We start from the raw sequence: 15,992 nt of genomic DNA on the forward strand, positions 1-15,992 counted from the left end.
GCGTAAAGTCAAAATGCTGAGAGAGCCAGTGCAATACAATGGGCAATTCTGTTGACTACATGAGTGGGCCAGATCAGAAACATCAATTAAGTATATGGTTGGTATTATTTTTCAAGACTGAAATGCAGTTTTTTTTAAATTTAATATTTAAACCAGAATAGGTTTTTTTTTCTCTCTTGTTGAATGTGCATAGTTTATTCTTGATGTCTGTATCATCTATAAGCTCTCCAATCCATGTCCCTTTTAAAAGCAGTATTGATTCTGTAGGCCACTGACATCTGTACAGAAGCGAAGCTCCCCAAAGAAAACATCAATTGGGTGCAAATGACAACAAACATTGGAAAGGAAGGAGCTGGCATGTCAACTGAATACAGTATTTTTACTCACACTGAAGGGGATTGAAGTTGGTTTTTGGCTGAGGGTAAAAAGTGATGTGGTGCCATGCAACTTTGATTACTTTGGCAGCAAATCAGACCAGGAGCTTGGACACCATTGGGTGTGAGGGTTTAGGGTAGGTGATGATGGTGGGATTGTTGCAGGAGAAAGAATTTGAAGTAGTTCGAAATAAAATCAGACTAAAGATTGTTTTTCACACTTGAATGTCCAGAAGAGCTATTTCTGCCTCCATGTGGAACCTTTCCTGATCTGAGTCCTGCAACAGTTCATAGCGTCTTATTTGGTCATGGGGAAATTCTTCTTAATCAAATTGACACCTAGGTTGACTTGTGTGATGAGGTTACAGACCAATTGTAATCTTGAGGTGAAGCAGAACTTACAGGAATTGTAATAGGAGTACATCGCATGTACTGAATTTGAAACTGGAAATTAATTAGATTGCTTGGACAGAATTCATGCACTACTTTAAATTCCTAAATGTTAAAAATCCCTTTTATATTTCTGTTCTAAATTCCTATGTACACACTTTCTAGTGAAATTGCTGTTGTGAACTGGCCACATTCTGATTAGGCATGGAAAGCCAGGCAGGTAGGTGTAATAGAGAGGTGGAGCTGAACTTTATGAAATGGCAAGATTGACCCTCCTCTCCCAACTCACCCCATACTTCAATGATTTATCAATAGTAGCCCCTATTAAAACACTTTCTATTGCAGCCTTTAAAATTACTGAAATTATAAATTTAAGTGGAACACCCAGTTTGAAAAGCTTTTATAAACATTTCAAAATTTACTCTACACATGTTGGGAAATATTGTCTTCTGGGTTTGTATTCTGACCTTAAACTAACTTTTGTATTTGTTTCAAACAAATCACATTCCACTAATGATTTCCCTGACTCTTTGGAGCCAAGAAATTTGCATAGTGCCAATAAAACCATTTTTACCACTGCTAAGGCATATTGTATACTTTATTCTTCACCACTGTACAAGGATGTTTTTATCTTGTCCCGTATTTAAAATTACATGATGCCCCATCTCCCTTTGCCAAGGATGAGGTAAAATAACAACTAGCAGCATTAACATAAACCTAATGTCATTTTTCTCTCTACGTTGTTTTTGATGAAAGTGCCACGAATTTTGTAATTTCATTACTGCGACGATGAAAGTTCAGTCTCCGATCTTTTGGATCTGTATCAATCTATAAGAGAAGTTGACAATTTTATGGATTATACAAAGTATTAAAAGACTTGTAAATTTTGCACATTTAAAGAGAAAATGATGTAAAACTAAACTGAATATATATTTGTAGCCTTATTTTATTATTAAAGCACATATTGCATCTTTATCTTGACCAAAGCCATAATATCTTAAAGACTTTTCTCAAAAGAAATACAAATGAGGAATAAGATCCAGAAATAAATCTTTTGGCCCTCTGTTTCAAATCAGAGTATCCAAACATTAAATTATCCCAACGATATTGCTTTTAGTACCATATCTGTGTATCTGTGCTTTTTACCAGTTTGAGCCTGACTACTAGTTTAATATTTAAGGTTTTTGTTTTTAGTACAATTTTGTACAATTCTTAAAGTTTCTCAGCTGCTTTCCTTCCAGGGTGAAAAAAACGCACTTTGATTTTCACCCCTGCTAAATTAAACCGGGAGCTTCAGCTCCTTTATGAGATTCTTAGTACATTCAAAGCTAGCATTTATTATCCACCCCAATTACTCTTTGGAAAGTGGTGATAAGCTACTTTCTTAAATCGATGTAGTCTTTCTGGGAGGTTACACTTAAATTATACAGGGCACTCAGACGACATCTGGAATATTGTACACAGTATTGGTCATGCTATTTAAGAAAGGATGTAAATACATTGGAGGCAGTTCAGAGAAGGTTAATTTGACTAATAGGAGTGGAATGAATTATAGGGGAATGTTAGACAGGCTAGGCTTGTATTCACTGGAGGTTAGAAGAGGAAGAGATGATTGAAACATATCAGGTCCTGAGGAGCCTTGACAGTGTAGGTGTGAAGAGGATGTTCCCCCTTGTGTGAAAATCTAGAACAGCAGATGAAATGTTTTCTGTTAGAAGATCATAGTCTTTGGAACTGGAAAGATGGTGAAAGCAGAGACTTTAAATATTTTTAAGGCAGAAGTTGATAGATCCTTAAGTAAGGGGACAAAAGGTTATTTGGAATCGGCAGAAATACAAATTTGAGGATACAATTAAATCAGCCATGATCTTATTGAAGAGTGGTGCAGGCTCGAGGGATGATTTGTCTACTCCTCATTTGTATGTTTGTATATCTGGTAAAGGTATTCCCAGAGTGCAGGCGGTTGGGAGTTTGGGGATTTTGCTCCAGTTTTAATGAAAGAATGGGGATAAATGTCCAAGTCAGGATAGTATGACACTTGGTTTTTTCCATTTGCATGTTGGCCAGGTTCTTCCAGTTGGTAGAGGTCACAAGTTTGCAAACTCCTGTAGAAGAAACCTCAGCATGTTGCTGCAGTGTATTTTGTGGATGGTACACACTGTAGCCACGTTGCATGAATGGTAGAGGTAATGAATGCTTCAGGAGGTAGGTAGTGTATCAATCAAATAGGCCATTATGTCTCTCATGATGTCAAGAATCTTGAGTGCTGTTAGGGCCACAGTCATCCAAGCAAATGGAGAATACTCCATCTTAGTCTTGATTTGTGCCTTGTAAGTGATGGGAAGGCTTTGGAAAGTCAGGAGGTAACTCCTCACTGCAGAAGACTTGGCCACCGACTTGCTCCTATAGCTGTAGGAGTTTGAACGTTTCACCTAGTTAAGTTTCTGATCATTGGCGATATTGAGTTTTTTTTAGTGATTTGATGATCATACTACATTGAATGTCAAGTGGTAGTGGTTATATTCTCTCCTTTTAAAGGTGATTATTACCTGGCATTTTTGTGGCATGATTTTTGTTTGCTAAATATCAGCCCAAGTTTGAATTTTGTCCAGATCTTGATGCATTTGGGTGCCGACTCATTCAATACCTAAGGAATTGCATACTGAGCTTAACAGATTGAGCCTAGAATATTACTACAAGACATACTTGCAACAATGTCCTGGGGCTAAGATCATTGAACTCCAACAAACTCCATCATTTTCCTTCCTGCAAGGCACAACCTACCAGTGAAGAATTTCCTCCAGAACGCACTGACCATAGTTTTACTGCGGGTCCTTGATGCCATGCTCAATCAAATGCTGTTGATATCAAAGATGCATATGTTTCATTGAGATTTTTTTATCCGTATTTGGACTATATTTATGATATAATTTCGGGCTAAGTTTTCCAGGCATAGCCCAAACTTGCATTGGTGATGGGGTTATTGGTGGTGCTTAATAATACTGTTGTCAAGACCTTCCATTGTTTTGCCAATGATATGTGAGTAATCGACAAGTAATTAATTCTTGCTTTTGTGGATGGGATAAATCTGGGCAATATTCCACTTTGTTGGGTTCTAATGAAACATCTCAGCTCGCAAAGCTGCTGTTTCAGAGCAATGATAATCAGTAATAAATATCAAATAATGTTGGGCCTATTACCTTCATAATGGCTTCAGCTGTTTCTAGATATCCCAAGGGGTGAATCAAATTAGCTGAAGATCTGTGATAGTGCAAGTGTTTTTTTGGAAACACCTACTCCGGACTTTTGGCTGAAGGTAGTGGTGAATGGTTCCGCTTTGCCTTTTGCTTAGATATGCTGGGCTCTGATATTGTTGAGGAAAAGGAATGCTCATGGAAACTCCAATTCCTAATAACTGTTTAATTGCTCACCACTGTTTTCAATTGGATGTCAAAGAACAGTGAAGCTTTGATATGTGTTCGTTGTGGCATTGCTTAGCTCTGTCAGAGGAGCAGGAGAATCGATGTTTCAGGCATAAGCCTTTCATCAGGAAGGAGTCTTGTGGGCTGAGAGATAATTGGGAGAGGGATGTGGTTGGGGAGGAAGGTAGCTAAGAATGCAAAAGGTAGATGAAGGTGAGGGAGAAGGTGATAGATTGAAGAGGAGGGTGGAGCAGATAGATGGGAAAGACGATGGACAGGTCAAGAGGGCAGCGATGATTTGGAGGTTTGGGACTGGGGAAAATTGGGGGGAGGGGAAATGAGGAAACTGGTGAAATCCACATTAATCCAGTGTGGTTGTAGGGTCCCAAGGCGGAGGATGAGGCGTTTTTCCTCCAGGCGAGGAAGAAGAACTTTAGTACAGCAGTCTTCCAACTCAGCTACAACTGGTGTTAAGATGTACAGCTTCCCACATGAGAGAAAGTGAAGCAGTGTCCATAGCAGACACAACAGATTATATAATAAGCAAGTGTTCAGGAGCAATGTATCTATAATTAGGATGGAAAGTGGAGAGACAAGAGAGGCATTTTGGAGGTGGTATTGCAATAAATGGTAACAATAATTATGTTTGCAATACTTAAAATTGTTTTCAACTATGCCAAGTGTTTTATGTGAAATTAGTCAACAAATTAATGTTTACATAAAACACAGCCAGAAACCCTAACCACCTTACCATATATCAAAGTAGTTTCAGAAATGACAGCCAGACTACTGAGACCCCTCGGAATCCTATTAGCACACAAACCCACCAACACTCTCAAACAAAAACTAACAAACTTAAAAGACTCAGTACAACACATGGACAAAACCAACATCATCTATAAAATTCCATGCAAGGACTGCCACAAACACTACGTAGGACAAACAGGAAGAAAGTTAGCCACCAGGATACATGAACACCAGCTAGCCACAAAAAGACATGACCCCCTCTCCCTCGTAGCCCTACGCACGGATGAAAAAAAAACACCATTTTGACTGGGACAACACATCTATCCTGGGACAGGCTAAGCAAAGACATGCCAGAGAATTCCTAGAGGCCTGGCACTCCAACCACAATGCCATAAACAAGCTCATAGATCTAGATGCCATCTATCAACCCCTCTGAAAACGAACAGGAAATGACATCAATACAAACCCCAGGAACCCCATCCAGGAGAAAGATATAAATAGAAAGCAGGAGACAACAGCTTCGCTTTATTTGGAGGTCGCCACTGATGATGTCACCTAGCCAGGTAATGAAACATCTGGATATCAAACCTACAGCTCAGCGAGCAAACCTACACCCCATAAAACTGATGTTTGAATAAATTATTTTGTGAAGTAATAGCTTTAACACCTTGCTTGGAACAGAGTAACTAATATATGACCAACATACTGTATTGTTTTTCACCTGACATGGCTTTCAGAAATGCACGAAATCATGGTTAAGAACTTGCTCTGGAACACAAGAACTATAGCTTGGGTTAGTATAATTGATAACAACTTTTGATAAATGTAATATGATTAGTAACTTGTGAATGTTTTGATTTATTTTAATTTCAGTAATGTACAAAGTGGTTTTAATTGAATATATTACAATAAACGTTAATTTTTATCAGTAATTTACTCTTAGTCAGGAAAGGGCTTTTGCCTGAAATGTCGATTCTCCTGCTCCTCTGATGCTGCCTGACCTGCTGTGCTTTTTCAGCAACACACTCTCAACTATTATCATTATTGCCAAGGCAAGCATTTATTGCCCATTTCTAATTACTCATGAGAAGCTGCTGAAGAGCTAACTTCTTAAATCATGGCACTTTACATAATAAAGTCAGGCTGTCAGTGATGTAAGGGAGGGGATTTCAGGTTTTTAACCCAGCATTTTAAAGAGAGACAGTATAGATCCCAGAAAGAATGCTGTTCGACTTGGAAATAACTTTTGGGTAACTTTTGATACCTTTGTTATTCTTGGTGATGGTTCTTCTGAAATCTGAAGCACAAAAGGACTTGTGAGTCCTAGTTCAGGATTCTTTTCCAAGTTAACATGCAGGATTAATTAGCAGTTGCAATGTTAGCGATGTTATGCAAATGCGATGTTAGCCTTTCAAATACAAGAGCAGAGATCCACTGCTGAGGCGGCATAATGCTCCGGTCAGACCACAATTTGAATATTGTCAGCAGTTTTGGGCCCCATATCTAAGGAAGGATGTTATACTGTTGGTGAGGGTCCAGAGGACCCTTACAAGAATGATCCTGGGAGTGAAGGGCTTGTCACATTGAGGACTCTGGGTCTGTATTTGGATGTATAAGGATGAAAGGGATCTGATTGAAACTTACAGAATGGATAGAGTGGATGTGGAGAAGATGTTTCCACTAGTAGGAGAGTGAAGAGATGACCATTTAGAACTGAGATGAGGAGGAATTTCTTCAGTGAAATGGTGGTGAATCCTCAGGGAGTCCAGAACTAGAGGGCATAGGTTTAGGATGAGAGGGGAAAGATATAAAAGGGACCTAAGGGGCAACTTTTTCACACAAAGGTGGTACGGGTATGGAATGACCTGCCAGAGGAAGTGGTGGAGGCTGGTACAATTGCAACATTTAAGAGCCATTTGGATGGGTATATTAAGAGGAAGGGTTTGGAGGGATATGGGCCAGGTGCTGGCAGGTGGGACTAGATTGGATTGGGATATCTGGTCGGCATGGACGGGTTGGACAAAAGGTCTGTTTCCATGCTGTACATCTCTATGACTCTATGAACTAATTGCCGCAGAAGACTGTGGAAGCCAAGTTATTGAGTGTCTTTAAGCGAAAGGTTCTTGATTAGTAAGGGGATTAAGGGTTATGGGGTGAAGGCAGGAGAACTGGGTTGAGAAACACATCAGCGATTGAATGGTGAAACGTGGGCCGAATGGTCTAATTCTGCTTCTATTTCTTATGGTCTTATGGTACTTTACAGATTTGGCAGCTGTCGAAGAAACCTTATCAAGGCTTTTCGGTGCATAATGTAGATAGTACTGTCTGCAATCGTGTGCCAGTATGAGAAATGAATGTTTAAGGTGATAAAATGGGGTGCCTGTAAGTTTCTGTCTACCCTAACTGGTGATTTGATTTTCAGTGGCTAAGTCCATCAAAACCATTTTTCCAGAAACAGTGGACCCACAGTCGAATAACCTACAACATAGTCGTAATACAAAATAACAGATCATTTCAAGAACTGTTTTACAACTCATTAATCTGTTACAGAAACTTGATTACATTCAATCTGGAATTTTTATACACATTTCTTTAGCCTTGTCTGAAATGCCATCTTATAAGTTTTAAATTTCTTCATTAGTGGACTACTCAATTCAACCAACTTTTTCCTGATAGATTTTTAACAGTTACGTTTCCCCTTTGAATTTTTTTTTCCCCAAAGAAGAAGGTTACCTCAGAGTACAATAGGATCTTGATCAGTTGGACCAATGGCAGATGGTGTTTAATTTAAATAAATGAGGTGCAGCATTTTGGAAAGGCAAATCAGGGCAGGATGTATAACTTACTGGTAAGGTTTTGGAGAGTGTTGCTGAACAAAGAGATCTTGGAGTGCAGGTCCACAGTTCCTTGAAAGTGGAGTCGCAAGTAGATAGGATAGTGAAGAAGGCATTTGGTATGCTTTCCTTTTTGATCAGAGCATTGAATAAAGGAAATGGGAGGTCATTTTGCAACTGTGCAAGACATTGGTTAGGCCACTTTTGGAATATTGTATGCAATTCTGGTCTCCGTCCCATAGGAAGGATGTTGTGAAACTTGGAAGGGTTTAGAAAAGATTTACAAGGACGTTTTTAGGGTTGGGGATTTGAGCTCCAGGGAGAGGCTGAATAGGCTGGGGCGGTTTTCCCTGGAGCATCAGAGACTGAGGGATGACCTTAAAGAGGTTAAGAAAATCATGACTGGCATAGATAGGATGAATAGAACAAGGTCTTTTCGCAGGGGTGGGGGAGTCCAGAACTGGAGGGCATAAATTTAAGGTGAGGAGAAAGATTTAAAAGGGACCTAAGGGGCAACTTTTTCAAGCAGAGGGTGTTGCGTGTATGGAATGAGCTGCTAGAGGAAGTGGTGGAGGCTGGTACAACATTTAAAAGGCATCTGGATGGGCATATGAATAGGAAGGGTTTGGAGGGATATGGGCGAAGTTCTGGCAAATGGGATTTGTTTAGGATATGTGGTAGCCATAGAGAAGTTGGTTCAAAGGATCTGTTTCCGAGCTGTACATTTCTGTGACTCTATGATGGTCATGTCTTTACCAGGGGAGTAGTTATCCAGCCAATCTCCTGTGCTTCTGTTTGTGGCACTGTATATTTCATCCTTGGTTCCAAAAAATTACGCCAGAGTATTTTTGCTAAATTCTCTAGAAACAAAATAGAAACAATCTTCAGATTCAAAAGCGCAAAATAATGTTCACAAAACATGTAAACATTCTATACTAATTGAAATGCAAAATAAATAATACAGTACATACGGTCCTCTTTGCTGTCCATTTCTAAATCTTGGACATTAGGTTTCCCCGTTATACAATGAACTGTTGATAAAATATATATATTATGCACATTGGGCTAGTATATAATATACTGATCACAGACAGATATTATTGATATTATTTAAAGTTGAAAATAAGTTAATATTCTCTGTCCAACAAAACAACTTTTATATTCCAAGCACCATTTGTGAAACAGCCTGACAAGCTTAAAGTCAGATTTCATGTCCTTTTTAAGAGACTTCTTCCTTGTAGAAGTGATGAAAAGTAAGATATTTCCCCCCATGTCACTATTATGCTGTTGAAAACAATATTTTTTTTTCTCAAAAGTTTGCTGCATCATATTTTTAGCACTTTAATCTGAATTGTTAGTATAAATTTCTTGGCGGTATAGACATCTTGAAACAATGTGCCACTGGCCAATATGCACCATTTCTACTGTCAATTTGCCTGCCCCATTGTTTTTTTTTGACCGTTTGGAAATGATGCCAATAATTTCTGGAAAAGCTAAATGTTTTCGGCAAAAAAGATTATTCAAGAGTAGGCAGCATTCACCGAATCAAATACAGACATAGAGGGACTGGCTGTAGCACAGGCTTTCATAGTTATTTGTTCTCATGGACAAAAGTTTGGAAAACTGTGCACCCCAAACATGTACTTTCTTCAGTAAAAAGGGAGCAATAAGTTGACTTCTATACGGCCAATAATATCTTATAACAATAATTATAGCCCCTAGCCAATAATTGTTTTTGGATTGGACACTGTTCCTCAAGATAAACCAGTTGGTCAAGAATTTCCCAGCCATAAGAATTTTGATCACTTAGCAGAGAGTCTGTATTTTTTAAACCCTGAAATAGATCCAAGATGTTTGACATTTTTCTGAGGAAGACAGATTTTGTAAGGTGCACATGATAGTGGAGCACAGTTCCAAAGTTCCTCTATTTTGACCTAATATATCTTGAGATTCCTGATGAAGGGCTTTTGCCCGAAACGTCGATTTTCCTGCTCCTCGGATGCTGCATGACCTTATGTGCTTTTCCAGCACCACTAATCTAGACTCTGGTTTCCAGCATCTGCAATCCTCACTTTTGCCTATTATATCTTGAAGCTCACTCATGTAATTAATAATTCCAAGTATCCTTTTTGTCACACATTGGAATTAATATCTAAAATTCATCTTGCTGCAAGAGGTCCTTCTTCCACAGATGACCTATTTAAGGTTTTGAACATTTAACAACCTTGAATTCAATGTTGCTCAGATAAAAAGGATGGAAAAGAAAGAAGTAAGGTGCTTCCAAATCCAAACAGAAAGTTTTAATAATATCTTTATAATCTAAACTTTACCAGCATCAGATTCCTCTTTAATGATAATTGCTATTAATTTACTTAGTTTTGTGAGTGTGTAGTTTCTCTGGAAATGCTACCTATATTTCCCCAAACTTTATACATATATCTTTTCCAAAATACTGCATTGATTTGATACTTAAGATATATGAATTAAATTTTAACTGTTGATCAATTAGTATGTTGCAAGGAATTTGTAAATAAAGAATAATTGTTTTACCTAGCTACTGGTAGCATAAGCTGAATTGTTCTCAGAATAAGGGGTCAACCATTTAGGGCTGAGATGAGGAGAAATTTTCTCTGAAACGATTGTGAATCTTTGGAATTCTCTATTCTAAGCAGCTGTGGATGATCAGTCATTGAATTTGTTCAAGACCAATTTCAATAGATTTTTGGGAACTAAGGGAATTAAGAAAAATGGGGATAATGCAAGAAGGTGGAATTCTGATAAAAGATCAACTATTGAATGATGTAACAATGTTGAAGGTTTGGAGGCCTACACCTCATTCTTATGTTTGTCTAGTATAATTCTTAAAGTGATGGTTGGTTAGATTGTGTTTTTATCCACAAACACTCAACCTCGCATGACTGACCCAGTCTGTATTTTCCAAGTTGTCCCATTATGCATTGCTTGGATGAATAAATAATCTCTTTGGTATGGCTGTTTGAATGCTTTTTTTAAAAGTTATGGTTTATTTCTTTGATTTCTTTTTTGCTTTTCATTTGACTGAATAGAAAATCATTCACATCATTTATTCTCCATTTCTACTTTAAAGCCAGTTACGAGTTATTCCACTAGTTTTGCTTCCTCCATCACAACTCCTTCACAATTACTTTTTGATTGTTGCAAAGGCCTGAACTAAAACCTTTTGACATGTTCTCTCTATAGTGTCAGCTGTGGCTCAGTGGGTAGGATGCTTGCAGCTGGGCAACAGGTTCAAATCCCATTCTGGGACTTGAGCTCTAAACCAAAGCTAACACTCAATGTTCAGTATTGAAGGAGAGCCTGCACTATCAGAGTTGCTGTCTTTTGTGTACAACATTAAATTGAGGACTCACAGTTTGCTCAACTGGATATAAAAGATCCCATGGCACAATTTCAAAAAGCAAGGCAATTCTCCCAGATATCCTGACCAATATCTCAATCAACATCATAAAAGGTATATTAGCTGCTCATTACTGGGAGGCACGGTGGCTCAGTGGTTAGCACTGCCTCACAACGCCAGGGACCCGTGTTCAATTCCTGCCTCGGGCAACTGTCTGTGGGAGTTTGCACATTCTCCCCTGTTTGCGTGGGTTTCTTCTGGTGCTCTGGTTTCCTCTCTCAGTCCAAAGATGTGCAGGTTAGGTGAATTGGCCATGCTAAATTGCCCGTAGTGTTAGGTGCATTAGTCAGGGGTAAATATTAGGGGAATGGGTCAGGGTGGGTTGCTCTTCGGAGGGTCGGTGTGGACTTGTTGGGCCCAAGGGCCTGTTTCCACACTGTAGGGAATCTAATCTAATCTACTCCTTTACTATTTGTGACAGCTTACTGTGTGCAAATTAACTGTTGTGCTTTCTAAATTACAATAGTGACAGCACTTTAAACAGTATTTGATTGACTGTAAAGTACTTTGAAACATCCATTGGTCATGAAAACCCTAAGCAACCAGATTGATGCAAACCAACCCTGTTGTTTTATTCTATTCATTCAGAGGATGGGGATGATGGTGACAAGACCAGCATTTATTGTCCACCACATTGAGAAGGTGCTTGGTGAGTAATGTGCTTGAAATAAACAGAATGGTTTGCCAATTCAGGGTTTACTACTTCTATATCAGTGGGCAGATCACAGTCCACCACATTGTTATAGGTCTGGATTAGTTTGTGTGCCTGACTCTCTAATGCCAGCAAATTTCTGTCATGAAAGGACCTCAGTACATCAGGTGGGTTTTAGGACAATGATGGATACAAGATTACCATTACTGATACTAGCTTTTCTTTTAAGATTTTTATAATTAATTACATTTAAATTCTCTAGTTACTGTGTTGAGCAAATTCATGTCTCAGATTATTGATTGGGTAACAATCATTATGGTTGAGAGTGTGGTGCTGGAAAAGCACAGCAGGCCAGGCACCATCCGAGGAGCAGGAGAATCGACATTTTGGACAAAAGCCCTTCGTCAGAATGAGACTTGTGAGCCAAGTGGGAGGGGGTGGGGCTTGGGTAAGGTAGCTGAGAGTGCGATAGGTAAATGAAGTTGGGGGTAATGGTGCTAGGTTGGAGAGGAGGGTGGAATAGGGAAGGAAGATGGACAGGTAGGACAGGTCATGAGAATGGTGCCGAGTTGGAAGGTTGGATCTGGGATAAGGCGGGGAGAGGGGAAATGAGGAAATCCACATTGATCACATGTGGTTGGAGGGTCCCAAGGCAGAAGATGAGGCATTCTTCCTCCAGGCATCGGGTGGCTAGGGTTTGGCAATGGAGTATGCCCAGCACTTGCATGTCCTTGGCGGAGTGGGAGGTGGTGTTGAAGTATTCAGCCATGGGGTGGTGGGGTTGGTTGGTGTGGGAGTCCTGGAGATATTATCTGGAGCGTTCTGCAAGTAGGCGTCCCAATGTAGAGGATACCGCATTGGGAGCAATGGATACAGTAAATGTGGAAGTGCAGGTAAAACTCTGGATGTGAAAGGTTTCTTTGGGGCCTTGGACGGAGGTGAGGGCATAGGTTTTGCAATTCCTGTGGTGGCAGGGAGGGGAGGGTGGGTTGGTGAAGGGCGTGGACCTGACAAGAGAGACGCGGAGGGAATGGTCTTTATGGAATGCTGATAAGGGAGGGGAGGGAAATATATAACTCTTCTGGTGGGGTTCATTAATAGGTGGTGGAAATGATGGAGGATGATTTGATGTATACGGAAATTGATGGAGTGGAAGGTGAGAGGGGGAGTCTGTTCTTGTTGCGGTTGGGGTTCGAGGGCAGAGGTGGGGAAATGGATGAGATGCACTTTCTCCTAACAATCATTATGTTCCTTTTTGGTTAACATATTTTCAGTATTTTCTCGTTTAAAATTCCCAATTTTGTGTTCACTACTTTTCACTTGAGTTCCAATTAATGAGATGCTATTGGAATATGTTTAGGATTCACAGGCTGTTTCCTATCTGGAGGCTACTAAAACTGGACGCACAGTTTATTCCCGAGTCACAAGTAACAGCGATCACTTACATTTGGAGCGGGGGTTGATATTAAAGGTGGTTTTCAGTTTCAGAGAGCGCAGTTCTTTCCTGATCGACTCACGATCAAATGCCAATTGATGTACCATATCTTTTGGCGGCTTCTCGGCTGGAGGTTTCGCCATTCTGGTGCTCTGCTCCCCACTGTGGAGACTCTCCCCGAAGCCTGCTCCTGAGATTGTTACACTGTTGCCGGGCAACCAATACAAAGAAACACACACGTCGGCGAGTTGTCTGCGAGATTGGATTGTAACCGATAGAGGACACAAACTTTTAACTAACAAAAAACGTATTTTAAAAAAAAACTATGTACGCTACCAGAAATCCTGAGAAATGGAGTGAATGCCTGTCTTATCAGTGATGTGGGAGTCGCCTAGTGGAAAAAGAATTGGGAATATTTTTATGACAAATTGCCTCCGGCAGCCAAAATGCTTTTCGAGAAAAGCAAACCAGAATAAATTCGGAAATTCGATTTCCTTTTACTTTTCATGGTATTTGTATTTTACATAATTTTGCATTTTAAGTTTTTTTTTTGTTTTTGTTTCACATTGGACGCTGGGGCTAGTTCAAGCACCCCGTTCTTGTCCGATTCCCTTCTGTCCAATGCTTCCTCACTCCCGTTCTTGTTCAGAGCTGGCTGGAGTGCCTGAAACTAAAAGTTAAAAGCTGTCCAAATGTCTCCTTCAGTTAAAACGATTATTTGGCTGAGAATTCTAAATATCGCTGAAACATCTTCGTTTTAATATAAGACTTCCCTGAGCACAAGAGTTGGTGTCTAATTATAGTGTTTACCCAGAAAGAAGAGAGCAAGTAGTAGATCATATTTCAGTTCTGGCCATGTTAGATTTTATGACCATAACTGGTTAAGCCAAATAAAATGGATATTCTACTATCGAACATGTTGTTGTGAAATACTTATTTTTTGATTTGCCATTAACAATGGCATGGGATTTATTAGTTTGTTAAGATAAAAATATCATCAATAATGGAAGGATCTTGTGGCACACTGCCTCTGGGCCAGAAGTCATGTTCAAGTACCATTTTGCCCCAGACATGTGTTTTCCAAACAGGTTGATTTGAAAACATCAGTTTTTTTAAAAAACAAAAAGGCTTACCACGGCCTGAACATATTACAGGGAACCTTCCACAACCATTATCTTCCAAACCATAGAACTGCTGATCCATTAAAGAGAGCCAATTTGTGGTGTTTTAACCTGAGAGTCACTATTCCTCAGGCAAGGGGAGAGGTTGAGAAAGAGGGTCCTTCATGGTAACCTCAGCTGATTTGGGAATTGAACCCACCCTGTTGACAGCACTCTACAGTGCAAACCAGCTGTACAGCCAACTGAGCTATAATCAATGGTGGGAAAGAATTTTAGTAAAAGAGTAGTAATCACATGTCAATGAGTTGATCTCCAAAAGCAAAGAGGAATGAATGATCCTTCAAATGTTCGGTTGAGATATGAAGTCAAAGTAACCTAGTGATTCTTGCTTAATATTTTATTCCCTAGGAAGTTTCTGGATTATAGCTCAATTTCAGACTCAATTTAAATTTGAAAATTAAATATGTTTTAATTAATTTTCAGGAAATTTTAACACTTACAAAATAATTTCAAGACATTGTAATGTAACTGCAATGTTTGTTCATGATAAGTGCAACTTTTAAAAATAAATCAATCTCTTATGTGTTCTTTCAGGCATGTGATTTGTCCCCTAATGACCTCTTCAAGTGGAATTGACCAGTAAATCCACCAATTCAACCAATCCACCCTTGCAAGAGAGGACTGATCCCAGACAGCTCCATATTATTTATATAGGAACATGGAAAATCTCAATATTATGATTCTATCAGCCTGATTGAGGTTATGCACCTGACCAGCAGTAGCCCCCTCCCCACTCCCTGGTGTTGAAACATTGTCTGGTGCAGTTCCAGAGCTCAGTGCTGTGTCGAAAATAGGAGTTATAAGCTTAACAATGAGCGCAAGGAATTGGGAGGCAACTTGGGCGATAAAAGGGCATCAAAGAAGGGAGAGGGTTGAATTTGAGGACCATGAGAGATATAAAGGGTAGGTTTTATATCTGCTTTAGATATTTTCATGTGCTGTGATGTAGTAATGCTGATGATTCCTGTAAGCAATCTGAGCATCTTCTGTTTGCAATGTGCTCATATCACCCAAAGTCAAACTAAGGTCAAGCAAAGGGCCATCTTAAGATGTAGATTATATATTACATCTTTCACACATGCTATCATACACATTTTTTCAATTATTCCAAAGTGGGCTGACTAAGATGCTATAAAGTTAAGTCTAATATGATCATGAAGTAGCGTTATTTCATGGACAGCAAATTAATATGCGAGCGAACAGTCAGTGCTGATTCTAATTTGCACGGCTGACAATTGTTTCTGGCATGATCATTCTTTCAGATTACTCTTTACTGTGGAGACTGACCTGAAGCATAAGGCTTCTGGCCTGAGCATTGTAGTCCCTTACTTCAAATCTAATTGTCCACACACAGGCTTTTACAATGTTTGTTAATTCTAATCTCAGGATACGGATTATAGAAGCATTCAAATTAATGCACTGGTTTTTCCATGTAAATATTACATTATCAATTATTTGCTTAGGTGGGATTGAATATAGCAACATGAATGGTTGGATTCTGTAAATGCATTTTGTTTTAGG

The 15,992-nt window shown here is 39.3% G+C and overlaps 1 protein-coding gene across 1 annotated transcript; it reads right to left on the reverse strand.

Annotated features, from left to right (window-relative positions):
* Nucleotides 1–1,499: 1,499 nt before the first annotated feature.
* On the reverse strand, nt 1,500–13,433 carry fam183a (family with sequence similarity 183 member A). The gene is made up of 4 exons (XM_043719699.1): nt 13,301–13,433; nt 8,739–8,798; nt 8,524–8,627; nt 1,500–1,592 (listed from the first exon to the last, which is right to left on the reverse strand). Exons 1-4 carry the CDS (start codon nt 13,431–13,433, stop codon nt 1,500–1,502), a joined length of 390 nt encoding a protein of 129 aa, XP_043575634.1.
* Between the last annotated feature and the right edge of the window lie 2,559 nt (nt 13,434–15,992).

Source organism: Chiloscyllium plagiosum, chromosome 30, assembly GCF_004010195.1.
Source record: "Chiloscyllium plagiosum isolate BGI_BamShark_2017 chromosome 30, ASM401019v2, whole genome shotgun sequence".
Classification (NCBI taxonomy): Eukaryota; Metazoa; Chordata; class Chondrichthyes; order Orectolobiformes; family Hemiscylliidae; genus Chiloscyllium; species Chiloscyllium plagiosum.